Source organism: Sparus aurata, chromosome 12 (genome assembly GCF_900880675.1).
Source record: "Sparus aurata chromosome 12, fSpaAur1.1, whole genome shotgun sequence".
NCBI classification, from domain to species: domain Eukaryota; kingdom Metazoa; phylum Chordata; class Actinopteri; order Spariformes; family Sparidae; genus Sparus; species Sparus aurata.
Genome location: NC_044198.1, coordinates 17971370 through 17987086, shown reverse-complemented (window position 1 = coordinate 17987086; position 15717 = coordinate 17971370). Strand labels below are relative to the sequence as shown.

Genomic DNA, 15717 nt, shown 5'->3' with positions numbered 1-15717 from the left:
CAGTAATAAGACTTTTTTTCATATATGTAGATCACATATCAAATTATATTTCTTCTATAAACTGGATGATATATCAAGATTTAGCGAAAACACTCAAAACAATTTAAAATGCAACTAGAGTTGGAGTCCACATTCAAAACAAAAACAGGAGTAATCCGCAAGCAAGAAAAATAAACTTCAGTTTAAACCTAGAAACACAGGAATGACCACAGATGAATTAACAAAGAGTGAGGTGAAAACACAGGCTTAACACACAGGGAGTGACAAATGAAACACAGCTGAGTCAGTAAAAATGGGGCGGGAAAGCAGGCCGAGACAGGAAGTGGAAAGTCAAACATGATGTGAGGATAAACGTTCAACATAAGAGCAGGAAATCACAAAGCTACAACTCAGGACCATGATAAAGTATATTGCAACCAATTACCGCAGTTCGAATATTATAAAAAAAATAACTCTATTCTTAAAATATATCTAGGAATGCATCCAAAATACCTCTTAAGTAATAGTTAATATCAGTAAAATCAAAATGACAATATATGTGCATGTATTGTCAAATATGTGGAATCCTTTTGTGTATGAACAGGTGTTTTTGATTTGTTACGTTATACTTTTCACTTTAGGTCAATATATGCCTCTTGCATAAGGGAAAGCAGTGGAAGCAAGTTAGCAGTAGCTGCAATTCATGTGCTAGGCCTGCTAGTGACAGAGGTCACTAAAGAAGGAATCGGCTGATCTGTACAACCATCAACTGATTAATTTGGTGCTGAGGACGGCCTCCTTCTGCGAAAAGAAACAATAGCAAGACGGCAATAGGAACGGATCTGCTCAGTTAGCTGAAACTTAATACGGTGATGGATATCTGCACAAAAGAAACCAAACAAATGCCTGTTTTGGGGCTTAAGAGTGTCACTTTATCTGCACATTTGAATGTTTGTCATTGGTTCGGTGAACAGTGCAACAGTTTGCTTAGATCAGATAACAATGTTTTGCTATTGAGGGTGGTCTGTGTTTAATTTCAGAGTGCAGCTGCTAAAATTACTGAGTGTAATTTGGGTTTGATGAAGGCGGCACGCTGCAATTGGAAAACAGCATTTTGTCATCATTTATCTGTAAAAGCCACCAACAGATCTGTGTTTACCCCTCTGATGTTCCCCTGCAGCTGATTGAATGTCAATGAAAATTTCCTGAATTGATGCACGTGGCTGTTTTTCTTTTTTTTTTTTATGAGTGAGTAAAACTTTATCTTTTCTGCAGTTCCAATCGAAATTTAGGATGCAAGTAGTGAAGGATGAGGGTTGTCTCCTCTTTGTGTTCCTTTGAGTTCCTACTCTATTGTTGTGGGCAACCTTGTCTCATCAAATATCCTGCTCTGAGAGGCTGTGCTAAGTGGAAATCACTCATGCTCATAGTGGAATTTAAAGTATGTGAAAAATACATCGAGAACTGAAAATTGAACTCAGGACTTCGAGCCAGCCCTTGCAGATGATGAAGAAAAGATGAGAAATGGTAAAGGACAGCAGTGTTCTGAACAGAATCCAGACTGTGTCCAGCTGGGTTGCCATAGAAGATGCGCACTCACAACTTCCTCTGATCGAGTCAACTAACTTCCAGTTTAGCGCCGAGCTAACTTGGATGGGGGATACAATGCAATCGGGCAGCTCTTCTAGACTCTTATTTTATTTGACAGAGATGCTGAAATTCTGACAGTAAGACGAGTCATTTTCGCGGGGGTTGGGAGGCTTCTATTGTTGTTTTACAGACTCGTCTTTCACAATGTTGGGTCACATCATGATGTAATTACACGGCTTGGCCAGGATTCAAGGCCAGCTGCTCTTTGTGGGGGCTTGATCTCGACGCTGAGGCCAAATGTCTTCTTTGCAGAGGTCAAACCAACTGTGTTAAATAGTGCTCCTTCTCTTCTTCATTGGTTTTACCGAAGGACTGAAAACCACACGACCATCCACTGTATCGGAGTATATTACATTTTGCTATTCATTGATGGGTACACATTGCTTGATCCTCTTGTGACAAGGTGGGTTGGGCTGGAGTGCACTGTAAAATTCCCTTGTTGATCGTGAAAAATGTTGGATTGGGTTTTTATCTACCTGGGCGGACTGCCCAAGTGGAGTGTATGTATGGGAAACACTGGACAGGCAAATTTAAGAAAACTGACAGAAAAAAAAAAAACGTGCAGTGAACACTTGTAATGAGAGTTCTGCTGATATTGAGCGTTTCATAGATTTCACTCATGTCTTCAGCAACCGTAGAGAATGAAGGCTTAATCAAGGATTCGGGCCAACCTTCAACATCTCTGTCCTGACTGCTTATGAAAAGTGACAGGGGTGTGAACCAAAATTTCCTTTTTGTTGTTAAAACTTTTCTCCCTCAATGTTTTTTTTTTTCCTTCACTCATTCCCTAACTAATAGAGGTGCTCCCGAAACGTCAAAGATTTAAATCATCCGTTTTTTAAAGTTTGAATCTCTGCATCTCTTTTCAGCTGCATCACTGTAGACGGAGCAACGCTCAATAACACGGCTATTAGTGAACCTTTTCCCGTTCCTCTTGTCGAGTCTTGTCTCAAAATGACCTGACCACAAAGCCAAGCGAAATGGAAAGAAGAGCGATGAAATTTGAATGCTGCAGCACGCTACTTTGTGTTTGCTAATGTTCAGCATGGTAGCAAAGTGGCTAAGTCAAAGTTTAACCATTCGCTCACTCAGTAGAGAAAGCATTCACGACTCACTAAGAAAGCACAACTAGAAGAGATATTTGAAATGAGCACACATTCAGCGGGAGTTCTTGAGAATGTAGTTTATTGTCCCATTGAACTCATAATTTCAAGTTCACTTACGGTAAATCACATGCTGGACACTTTACATTTATGCTTGTCTGGCAGCAGACACCCATCATCAAAAAGGTCATCATGAATTTTTAGTCCATTCCTTCATTTAGTACGTCAGTCTGCTTCAGTTCATTTCTTTTTTTTTTTTTTTTTTTAAAAAGGCATGAAAAGAAGCCTGCGCAGGCTGATAATGAAGCGTGTTGCGTTCACCAAACTCAAGACCGGACACAGCTGGCTGAAAACAAATGGCGAGCTTCAATAACAAAGCTGGGGTCCGAGCACAAAATACAGAAAGCCAGAATGCAGGAAACAAAAACAAAAACACAGAAGCAGGCAGGGGCTGCAGGGGATCGAAGAACTAAAGAAGTACAAAAATACAAAAAAACTAAAAGAAAGCACTGGGAACAGAGAAAGGAACACAAGGAACAAGGGGACTGAGGTGGTGAAAACAGACAGACAAACTCACAAAGAGAGCCAGGGAGATGGGGACTTAAATACACAGGGAGGGCTAACTGATTGAACCCAGGTGACGAGGGAACATGGCGAGAAAACATAAGAGAGGCGGAAATCACATGGACCAGACACACAGGAGGATAATCAGGGACAGGTGAAACTAATCATGGCAATCACAGGGAGGGAAAACAACACGACATGACACGAGGGTAAAATAAACAGGAAAAAATAACCATGACAGTTGTGACCAGCAAGGGATTGTCCTGTTTATCCGTTTCTCTGTAGCAGTGTAGGTGATTATTTTCTTGACATGCCTGTTTGCTTAAAGCTCTGCCCTCCACTGTTCAGCAGATGAAACGTAACACTGAGAAGTTGTTGGAAAATGGCCACTGCCCAGAGCTGTACCATCCTCAATTGGCTGCTTGCTAGGTAGAACATGAATTTAAAATGTCTGTTCTGCATAGGAAAAAGCAGCAATGCAAAGCATATACCATATTTAAAGTTCTGAGTCCAAATGGTGTGCGCAGCAGCATGGTTCCTTATTATTCATAAACATAAGACTATTTGGCAAAGCCAGTCTCCCACTTTTGTTATTTGAGCTGTTTTTTTTTTATAATGTTACAGTCACAATTGTTAACAACAAGATCGGGACAGGTGTTAAAGGAATTAATTGAACAACAGTGGTGTAGTGGAGAGGGTAGCAGCACAGTGGGAAAACTTGAGGGAGGGTAGAAGCAGGCTGTGGGTCTAGCTGGTGCAGTAGCGGAGCTCAGCTCAGCGGTGGTAGGGTAGGAGAGGAGACGCTGGTGGGGGGGAAAGACACTGAAGGTCCAAGGCGTAGTCGAGACTGGTGACGAGGGGGGGGAGGCTGGGTGTCTTGTGGAGACGAGGCTCAGAGGTAATCCGCACTGGAGAGGTGGTGGAGAATCAAGGTAAAGTCAGGGGAGGAACACAAACACAGTGGTTGTCGAACAGAGACGAGCGACCTCCTTGGTGGAGTCAAAGGCAGACTGGCAACAAGAGCCGAGCAGAGCAGGGGTATTTAAGCTGGGAGCTGCTGATTAGATGCGTTGCAGGTGTGTGAGACGGGAGCTCCAGCCCTCCAGGAAAACCAAGCCCAGCCTCTGAAACACACAGGCAACGTAAACCCACACAGCAACTCCAAATCATGACAACGTGTTTGTTGTAATGTCCGCTGAGCTCCATAGTGCTGAGAGCGCAAAAGAAAAAGACACGTGCCTTCAAGTGAGCCGTTATACCCGGTAAGGATCCAAGCATCACTATGTGTCACCGTTTGTCTGTGATCAATACACTTAATGGAGACATTTTTTTTTTTCCCTTGGTCTATGAACTGTTCACCGCGGCGTTCCTTTGGGTCGTCCTTGACACTGCATCTGCTGACACCCTTGCTTGGAGCATGCCGGCTTTGGTCACACATACTGTAGACACGTGCACTCACAGCCATGCGCATATACACATTAATAATGTTCCTCCTAATGAATTACAAGCAGACCTTGAGGCCATACACCTATATCCCAGTAACGTCTGGCTAGGTGCCCAATGACAAGCCTCATAGCACAAAAGACAAGGACACACACACACTCAAGCTCAATCCTTTTGTCTTTAAATAGCATGCTTACAGAGCTTCCTCATCTACATAACAATTGCACAAAGGTAGGCAACAGCCCTAGAAACTCTATTACTGTCCGTCCATCCTGCATGTGATTTTCTTCTGTTACTGCGACATACCGCCTCCCCGTTTCTCACGTGAGGATCTCTTTTAATTTGGATCAAAACTTCAGTGTCAGTGTTGTGCATAATCGGAGTTATTTAAAGCCGTCTGAAATGCACACAAAGCATGTGAGCTAAGTTCCAAGGTAAAATTTGACAGGGGCCTGATGAGCTGTGTTTAAAACAGTAACAGATGGCGGCAGGAGCCTCACCGTTGGCCCCGGCAGACAAAGACTTTGGCGCTCGTCAAGGTGAAAGGTCGAGCATTGTGTCTTCAGCCCGCGGATTAAACATAAAGAGTTGAATAGCCAGCAGTTATGGCATTTAAGAATTTCACACTCCACAAAATTTTATCATAAGCTGCGGTCAGCAAAAGTGTAGAACACTTCATCATGACTGTGCGCGAGGGAGGGTGCTTCAAGTTTACTTTCACAGGGTGTATCGTTAGACTTAGATTTTTTGTCTACTAACAGAAAGACCTATCTAACCTGTATTTTATAGCAGTTGTAGATGTAATGTCTTTGACTTTGGGACTGTCGGACAGATCATTTGAAGACACCACCATGGACGGGACTTGGTGCTGATGTTTTTCTCATTATTTTGACATTTTAATGATGATAATGACATTGATGAATTAACTGAAGCAGTATTATAAGTAATGTTGATGGTACACTGACTTGCAGGTGAATGGTGTCTGTCTCACTCTCTCCACCAATCGCTTCTGCTTGCACTATGTAACTCGGGTTGGCGGGTAGGATCTCCCTCGGAGAGGTGTTTCACGCTTTATGGCACCATGTCACACACCACCGACTATGTCGCTGACTCTGGATCATATCTTACGGGGAAAATGTTTCCTGGTATTCCCTCTGATGTCTTCCGGCTGCTCCGCCTCAGACTCTGTGTGACTGAGTTTTCCTGATTGGCAGATAGCTTTGCCCTTCGCTAAAATAACTGCTAACTGCTGCTTACTGTAGCTGGGTTAGCTAGTCATCTGATATAATATAACATCTGCTAATACAGTTACAGAAACCTGAGATTTCTTCTAACGACAGCGGTGTTTTACTTGGAAAATGTTGGATGCCAAATCACACACACAGCAATTTCTACATAATGTTGCTTTAAAGAAATAATCAGCCTAAGGAAAATAAATGTTCAGCGCCTCCCACATTGAAGTAGTGTTGCCTGCTTGTTATGATATGAAGCCTATATAGCTTACCTAATGAGTTCTCTCTGGTCGGTCAGCGTGCTCCCACTCTGCAACTAAGAGGCCACGGCACTTTTGAGCATGGCTCACATAACCCTCCCCCGCTGTCCATGTCCTCTGACCCAGAGTCAGTGGGTTAATAACCAGCTGCACCGAAAGCCATTTGTCATTTGCTACCTGCCGCTGATAGGGGATGTCAGCAGATGTCTATGGCCTTGTCACCCAGCCACATGACAAATACAGTATCGAGCCTCGCAATCTGAGGCTCCCCGAGGCTTCTCAGTACTCCTCTACTGAGCAACCACTCCCACTTGATAGCATTAGATTCTTGTGCTGTGATCCACATCGAGATAAACTGGCGATCCCACTGCTCTTTTTTCCATCTCCATTCTCCCATCGCCCCATAAATTGCAATTGGGTTTTGTTTAGTTTTTTTTCTTTTTTGCACAATTTCGCTCTCTCCTTTTTCTTTTAAATGTTTGCAGCTTTCCTTTGATGTTTGATACTCACTGCCAGCACTGGCCCGGAGCTAACGGTTTTATATTGGTAGAAAAAGTAGGGCGATTTATGGAGATAATAGGGGGGCAACTGAATTGCGAGCCAGCATTTCTACAACCGCTTTGGACACGTGAACTTAATTGAGTTTCATGAATCCACCGTCTGTCCAATTGTGGACTTTTTGCGTCCACGTTTTCTTGCCAGACGGAAGAGAGAAGCGTAGATAAATGGATCATTAGCAGAAAAATACAGTCTTCCCCTATCTGTGACTCACTTTGTCAGTAATTGAAGTGCCGTATTGATTGCGATGGCTGGAACATTTGTGATGCTTGTCACTTATTAATTTAGAATTTAGACAAATCTCTGACTGAGGGTGAAAAAAAACTTGTCAACATAAGGATTTCATCAGAGCAGCTAAGCATTTGCAGTAGCTTGACAGTGATTCTTAACCTGGTGCACAAATGCATAACATTATGACAGCCTAAGATGTGTGTCCAGCTATTCAAGAGTTCAGGGCTTCTCGCTGCAGCACGGCGTTGTTTTTTTTTTTTTTGCAGGAGCACTGCACTCGAATACAAATGCACAACCCGACAGTCAGATGCGATCTCCGGTCTACATCTTCTGTTTTTTTTCCCTCTTGAAATATGCACATAAGGTGTGGGAAAGTGTGCACTTCATACGCAGTTTAAACGCAATTTTCTCAGGGATTACACGTTGATCTCACAAACTGTTTCTCTTTTTTTCCCCACTCTTTGTGCTCTGCAGAGATGTCGGGTACAGGAGAAGATATCTCTCAGGTGCACTGGAAGCAGCAGTGGCTGGAAAATGGGACGCTGTATTTCCACGTGTCCATGACTGAGTCGGAGCTCTTGGCCCAGACGACGCAGCCCACAGCCCGGGAACCTGCTCATGTCCTGCATGAACACATGCATCTGCTGCACATCTCAGTGATGGTAAGTTATAAACACCTGAACCTAGAAAACGCGGTTGTGGATGTACCTGGAAGCACGTGTGAATACATGGAAAATGTGTATAGGAACACAGTATCCGTGACGTTCTCTTTGCCGGTAAGTTTGACGGCCTTTGCGTGGTCTTTCGCTGTATAACGTGTGGCTGGCAGCTGCTGCCATTCTTGTGATCCTTTGCATTGAGCGTCATAACTGCAGTTTGACACAGGAGGCAAGAAGTATCATACATTGCAGTGTCTCAGCCGGATAGATTGGAACATTTATAGATCGTCCCGTTTGGTGGTTGTCAGATGGATTTTTTTTGTTGAGATTAGTTGAGGTCACACCAGAAAGTGGCACAGCAAATACAATCCATGATTCTCGCTGACAGGATATTCACATGTCACTGCTTTTCTGTAAATGTAAAGTGGCATTTACTCCCCGCCGACATTCGTTATTCTCCGGGTTGTAGATAGTTCAAGAGGAAAGAACCAAAGCTTTGTATTCGTACCCCTGGACCCGTGTCTCATGACCGCAATCTATACCTCTTTTGAAGCGCAGTCCGCTTCGATAGCTTCCACTGTTTTTGGTCCCACCGGCTTCCCGTTTCCCAAAGGTCGACACTTTCAAGACGACTCGCTATTGGTGAACAGTGTGAAATTGTGTGTCAACGTTCCCTCTATGTTGCACATGGTTGAACAAAAAAATGTCCATGTATTTACTTTCCCCTCGCAAACAAATCAACTAGCCAGAGTATTTCCACTGAAACGAATGGATTGCACCACCAAGTACTGCCATTTAAAACAGTGGTATGACCAGGCCTTTCCCTCTGATTTTGGTCTTTAAAGTGGCATTACACCACTTATAGCTGGCAAACCCAATGACCAATCTGTTAGAGCTCAATGTTCCGATGCTCTTGTTAATCTAAGACCTCTTGGTGTGATAATACACTTTAAATAAGCATGGACTCAATCATTAGGGATCAGCTGATACTGGTGGCAGTTATAAATGATCAAGGAGACTGAAAACAAATATTTGGAACCGATATACATGAGAATCTTTGTTGTAGGTGGGACATACAAGTAGAGAGAGAATGCTGCATCAAAGCGAATGGACTGCATTTTTAGATTATTTTAGCACCAATACTGATAATCATAAAAGGGCTCTATGCTGTCCTGATGATCTGTATGTCCCTAGTCGTGTTCTCTCACAGTGTTTGTCTGCCCATCTGATCAAAGGCTCTTTTACAACAAGCCTTGGAGCTACTTGTGCTGATGCAGTGACTCAGAGAGTACAGACTTTTCAGACGAGAAGTCTAGCTTTGGAGGTCATGATCTTCAAATGTCACACCAGTCTGGTGAAGGCAGCGCTCCAGCTAACATATTGATGTGCCTCTTGGTATATAACAGTAGTTCTTGCTGATGGGATGCTGTGAGGAGAGTCAGTATTTTTCAAAGCAAGAAATTACTAACTGTTAGCAGGTGGAGTAGAAAGCTGGTCAGGCAGTGATCAGTGGGGACGCTGGGTCTCGACCATCCTCTTTCTCTGCTTGCATTTAAAAAAAAGAAAATGTATTTGGTAACGTCATCTCACCGTTACGGTTGTCAAATGTCGCACCTCTTCTTGTTGACTTATTGTGAATACTCCTGGCTGTGTTCTTACAGCTCTCTCCTTCTCTCCTGGTCTGTTTCTCGTCACTTCACCCCCCTCAACTTTCTCCCTGAATTCCAACTTCTCAGTCGTCAAGTGTCAGGCTTCGCACCTATTCTGTTGCCGACTGACTTTCCCTGCCTCACCTCTCCATAGCACATCCCACCACCTTGTCTATTTCTGTCTCTCCCCTCATCTCCGTGAACCATCTCCTCGTTTCCATCCACCTCCGTGTTCTTTCGAACCCCCTCGCCGCTCCGGCTCGCAGCCCCACCTTCTCCTCTCACATCCTCAAAACAGTTTTGGTGACACTTTCTTTGAAGGATTGTGCAAGACACTTTCATTGGTATGCAGTAGAAATATATAAAGATGGATTAAAGATTACAAATGGAAATCACCCTTGTTTCTGAGCTTTATTTTAGTTTTTTGGTTTATATCTCTTTCAAAAATGACACTGAAGTTTGAAATATTAACTAGCATGCTAACCAGCTAGCCACAGTTCGCTCCCTGTCCGGAGCTTCCTAGCAGTGTTAATAACAGTCCACATGTCCTCCAAGCTCCCAGTGTGGAATGCTAGCTGCAGGGCTAACTTAGCTAATTAGCTCATGGCAGCTAGCTAGAATTGTTTCTATGCTGCTATGCTGGTTTGAGTATCAAATCAACTAGTCGCCAATTCTTACATAGTGCACATTTTAAACAGTTTGTTTTTCTTAATAGTTTATTCACAAATTAACTCCCAATTTCATCCGACACACTGTCATAAAAGCAATTAAGCCTGCCAAGAAATGTTTGTGTTTGCTGTGTCCCCTATGTCAAGGCATCTAAACTGAGAATTGCAGACCGAAGATCAATTTTTCGCTGAAAGTGATGAGACAAAAGCAAAAAGCAACGCTAATTGTTCTAAACATTCAGCCAAACCGAGGTTCATCTCTGTTTTCATGTTTCATGGACACGCCTTCAGATGAATGAATGCACCTGCACCTCTTCCATTTTCATTCTTTTACAACCCGTTTCATTCCATTCTCGACCCCATGACCCTCCTTTCACTGCTCTTGCAGGTTTTGTGAGAAACGTTACGTTCAAATAATAATCTTTTCTATCAGTGTATTACCTGGTATGAATTGTGTTTATTCCACTGGCAATGGCATTTTTTTGGGGGGTAGGCCTTTTTATTTCACAGCGGACCTACGACTTGATTGCTTTTTGTTAATGTCAAAATGTCTTCAGTGGAAAAAAAAGGCCTATTTATTTTAATTTGCGAACAGTCTGTGCAAATTTATTTTGTATTAAAAATATTTCCATAATTCACAACTTTCAGTCACTCACACTCATGTCTGCCCCTCAACACGCTAGATCCCTTTTGACTTTAACTGGTCTAGAATGCAGCACCAAGTTAACAAAGGAGAAAAAAAAAAATTAATATTATAACTGCCAACTTGGTTTCTCAATACTGATGCACTATTACATAAATATGATTTAATTTAGTGGTAAACAACACCTTTTCCCCCCCTAAGCATTTCCAAGTGGTATTGTTGGTGTTGCAAAATGAAATGAATAGTTTGTTTTCTTTAGAGTTGCCACTGCCAGCACTTAAACCATAAGTTTATTCATTCATTTGGTTTATAATGGAAACGTGAAAGCAGATAGAAATGGTGACAGGCTGCCAGCCTCATGGAACCAGCCGGTCAGCTTCCATTTTCCTGGGAGGCTTTGTGCCTGGTGGCAGGCAGAATTGCGTGGTGACAGTGAGGTTTGAAGAGAAGGCAATCTAAATGCCGATGGCGTTATTATTCCATTGCCATCACATTGTGCAACCGACATTCACATCTTAATGATACATTAAAGCGAAAAAACTTGATGGTGGCCAATTTAATTAACTGCTATTGCATTTAAACAATGGGCCCTGAAACATGTTGCTAAGCCTTCAATATCAAGGTTTTTACTCAATCAAACCTAAGGGTATATAAATATAAGACCATGTTATGTAAGGGGATACACAGTAAATATATATTTACTGTGTATCCCCTTACATAACATGGTCTTATATGTATATACCCCTTTCTATATCTACAAATCTGACCTATAGATCAACTGAGTGGAAGACTGTTATGGCCAAGTGAGTGTTGGACACTGAAGCAGAGACAGACAGGCATGTAGGTGCAAAAAAATGTTTATTCTCACAAAAAAACTCCTCAAGTGAAGGAACAAAAGGTGTCCAGCGAGGCAGGCCGGGGAAACTCGTGCCAGGAAGGGGCAAAAACAGGAACTGAGAATACACACGAGGAAAAGAACATGTCAATACTTATTGGCAAAACACACGGTCAGCTCTACCGACAAGACGGAATTATCTGGCAGAGGGGTAGGGTGAAGACCAGAGGTTTTATGGAGGTAGTGATGAGTAAGTGGCTGCAGGTGTGCCTCGTCAGCTAAGCCCTGCAGAGGGGGAAGAACAAGGAGGCAGGGAAAACAGACGGGGCAAAGAAACACAAAACACAGAGCCCTCACAGACGACATCAAGTCTCCATTATCTCTCAGACTTTTTACTTCGATGCTGATTGATTTTATGCTGGTCGAATGCATTGTATTTAATTTATTGTAACTATTGTTTGTAGATATTTATACTCTAATATGTTTCTACCGTGTGTTATTGTTTTATTGTTTCCGTGTTGTTCCTTTTTGTTCTCTTGCAATTGCTTATTTTGTTCTCATTCCAAAGACATAAAACTTAACTGAGACTCGAGGCTGAGATAAACCCAAACCTCTGGCCTCTCACAAACCTCTCACAGACCAGATTGATTTTTACTTTGTTGTGTTTGCTACCGGATTACTTAACTGTGATGTTATTATATTTACAGTAATAAATAACAATTATTGCTGTCATCCTTCTCCCTTCCCTGCTTGCGTCTCACTGTCCTCAGCTCTACATTCTCTCATGTCTTCATAATTGAACACCGCTGTCTCTTTTCTGTTCCTGACACTCTCATCTTTAACCCATGTATTTTGATGAAAGACACCTCAGTCTCTTTGTGTTTCAGCTAGTAGAACAAAAACAGGACTGGTCGACAAGCCACCTTTAAGATTCCAGCAAAGTACCACTCCAATTATGTTCCTGCATGAACACAGCAGGCTCAAGATGTGACCAACTGTCTATCACATTCCAAACTTCATTTTCATGGAATATTCCTCCGTCATCATTTTGAACACAATACTTTTACATACAAGCAGTCATTAACTATTGTTTGATTACAATATAGATTATAGCAACTTTAACCATAGTTCTACACATTCCTGCACAATGACCATGTGACCACGTTTGTAGGAGTTGGCTTTATTTTATCTTGTGACAATAGACACAAGTGTATAAAATGTAAAGGAGGAGGGGAAGCATATCGAGGTAGTTGGAACGGGACAGAAGGTGTGCTGGTTTGGCCTCGTGGCCCCGAGGTGTCTCGTGGCTCTTTGAATGAACATCACAACGTCTGATGCTGTCAGTTCTGGCCCAGACTGAAGTGTGAGCACTCTATTCTTCTGGCATTGAGCTGTCAGTTTCTCACTCACTCAAGCAATCATTTTGCTAACTCTCCCCGCTTTTGGCTGTCCTTCCCCTTCACCGTCTCTCTGTCACATGGCACAGTCACATCATTTTTAACACAGTGTAAAAATGACATTTTGACAATTTTATACCATATATATAGATAGATAGATAGATAGATAGATAGATAGATAGATAGATAGACGCGCACACACACACACACACAGGTGTGTGACCGTATATATATTTGACGATTTGACATCTGTTACAATGTAAGAAATGTTACAGTGTATGTGTATTTTGGGGATGCCACAATATCAGATTTTCATTGATCGATGATTAATGTTGCTCTCAGTCAAATTCATCGTTAATTTGTTTATCATATATTTTGTCGCTTGTTTTTGTCAAACAAGTAAAATTTTTTTTTATACCAGTGAGAGAGGTCCATGTTACCCCGAATGTCTGTTGTTTCGATCCGATATTGCACAGCAGGAGTAAATCAATGTGTAGAGCCACACAACAGATCTGTGCCACACACTAGCCAGTTAACTGTTAACTGTTACTGCAGCTTTTTCTTCTTCTTTGTCCACTGTTGGCGACCATCGGCGGTGCAGTACACCTGCTATAACAAAGCACTATATTCATATGTATAAATGTATCTATGTTAGGCCTGGGCGATAAACCGAAAATTTACCGATACCGAAATTTACGACGATAACCGACGTCATTTTGGCCATGTCAGTATATTCGGTGTCATAGACGTAACATCCACTAGGGACCGGGGACATGTTAGGTCCACTTGATTAATCTACCCCGGCGTATACCAATGTGCTAATTTAATGGCAAACTTCGCCTGCTGATGCAACACCAGCTATGCCAGGTTAGTAATGAAGTGAACCCACTCTCGCTGTGAGTCACGGACAGTTTGTGTAATGATGCTGCGTTCAAAGGCTGCAACAGGCCACTGTCTTCGGCCGGGCCGGTCCATTGATCAAACATTTGTGTTTTGTTTTTTATTCACTCAAAATAATGACTGTATTTCCAGCTAGAAAACACGCATCTCTCTCCTCCCTCCATTGTTGTTTGCATTTGTGTCTCTTCGTGGTCTGACACGTGAGTGTCCTCATGCTGGAAAACGTGACTTCTCGCGTACGTGATGTCACTCCCCGAGACGCAAGAAGAAAGCAAAAATATATATTTTTTACTAAGGAAAATGACAAAACTAGTAACGCGTTACCGGCATCACTGATTGTGTAGCTTTAGTGCAACATGGAGCATGAAGATGTAAAGAAAAAAATAAAACCAGTAGAATTAACTTTGAGCAAGTTTGGAGGAAGGTCGGAGGTGTGGACCCATTTTAAACAAGTCGTGGGCCGTGATAATAACATTTGTCGGCTTTGTCGAGTGCATTAAGTGCGGCACTTGTTGCATTATTCATTAAGAATTCTGTAGTTCAAACAACTCGCAATTGTAGTCAAGAACATCAGTTATAACAGCCCACGTATTAAACAGTTGTCGGGTTTAAATCGGTCTCGGGCTCATAATTACATTCAATGTGTCGGGCGGGCTCGGACACAACGTGCACAGGCTCGGGTCGGCTTGATTCTAAGCTCTACTCGGGTCCAGCCGCGACTTTACTGAGGTTCACCCAGTGTGAGCAGCGGGAAGACGGTTAGCTCACCTCCCAGAACATGGCACTGAATCGCTGGAAACTAATTCAGGGACTGTCATCAAATTACTTAGCATAAATATATTAATACAAAATAATTGCAGTCTTTTTAATATCTTCCATGTCATGTTACCCAGTGACTCCAGCAGCAGATTGTATTAGTAAACTGGACGAATGAGACACAGCTATGTTTATTGTACTTTAGTGCTTCCTCTATTTTATATGAATATTAATATGCAGAAATCTTGATTTTTTTTCTCAATAGCTTCCATGTCATGTGACCCACTGACTTCTGAAACAGATTCTGTGTCCATCAAAAATATATAATGATAAAGAAAATAATGGTAAAAAAAGTTCTCTAATGCTCAAGAGGTTAACATATTATTAAGCAGCAATGTCAACTTCTCTACTATTTTGTCTCATGTCTTAGATTCTGATTCTGAAGTCCTCAAAATGTTTATTTATTTACATCCAACCTCTTCCACCACCTGCAGTACAACCACGTGATTCAATTCGAAGAAATAAAAAAAGCGAGAAACGAGAAGCTTAGAATTTGTTTATAAGGTACTGTATATTTTATACTTTTAAACTTGTTCAGTTGTTGTCATTTCAAGTAATCTGTGCTTTTCAGCTGTTCAATTGTGTGCTTATCAGTTGTTCTTAACTACTAAATAAATAATATAAATCTTAACTACAATGTAGTTTTACAGTCCTTTAAAGTGGCATTTCTGTAAATACACAGCCCTAATCTATACAACTATATATACTATAACTATATATATATATATATATATATATATATATATATATATATATATAAAATTATTTATTTATTTATTTATTTATTTATTTATTTTCCTCAAGGGCCAAGGTGTCAAGGCTTGCAACAACACAAGTGAAGTTGACATTTGGAAGCAACACATCGGTCTTGACAATGAATGCACTCTAGATTTGACATGTTTACTCCCCAAAAGGAAGCGTTTCTTTCACACATTCCACGGCCATCCTGTGTCCTTTTCATTTTCATTTGCCTAAATCAAGGCCTTTATCGTGAAGGTTTTTTTTTTTTTTTTGAAAGTTCAAACGACAAACACTGTTTCTTTTTTATTATTTCCAAATTGCTTTAAATGAAATATGTCTCTCTTAGTATTAAAACATTACACGGTCTTGTCTACTGTTCTAAATATACA

General features: G+C 41.6%; 1 protein-coding gene across 2 annotated transcripts in view; it reads left to right on the top strand.

The window, feature by feature from the left end:
- The window catches only part of astn2 (astrotactin 2), a 319763-nt gene that overhangs the window by 50645 nt on the left and 253401 nt on the right, over window positions 1-15717 (top strand). For both annotated transcript variants that reach the window (XM_030435507.1, XM_030435505.1), the window contains exon 2: window positions 7495-7682. In XM_030435507.1, the coding sequence (XP_030291367.1) occupies window positions 7495-7682 (188 nt within the window). The remainder of the gene's footprint in view (window positions 1-7494; window positions 7683-15717) is intronic.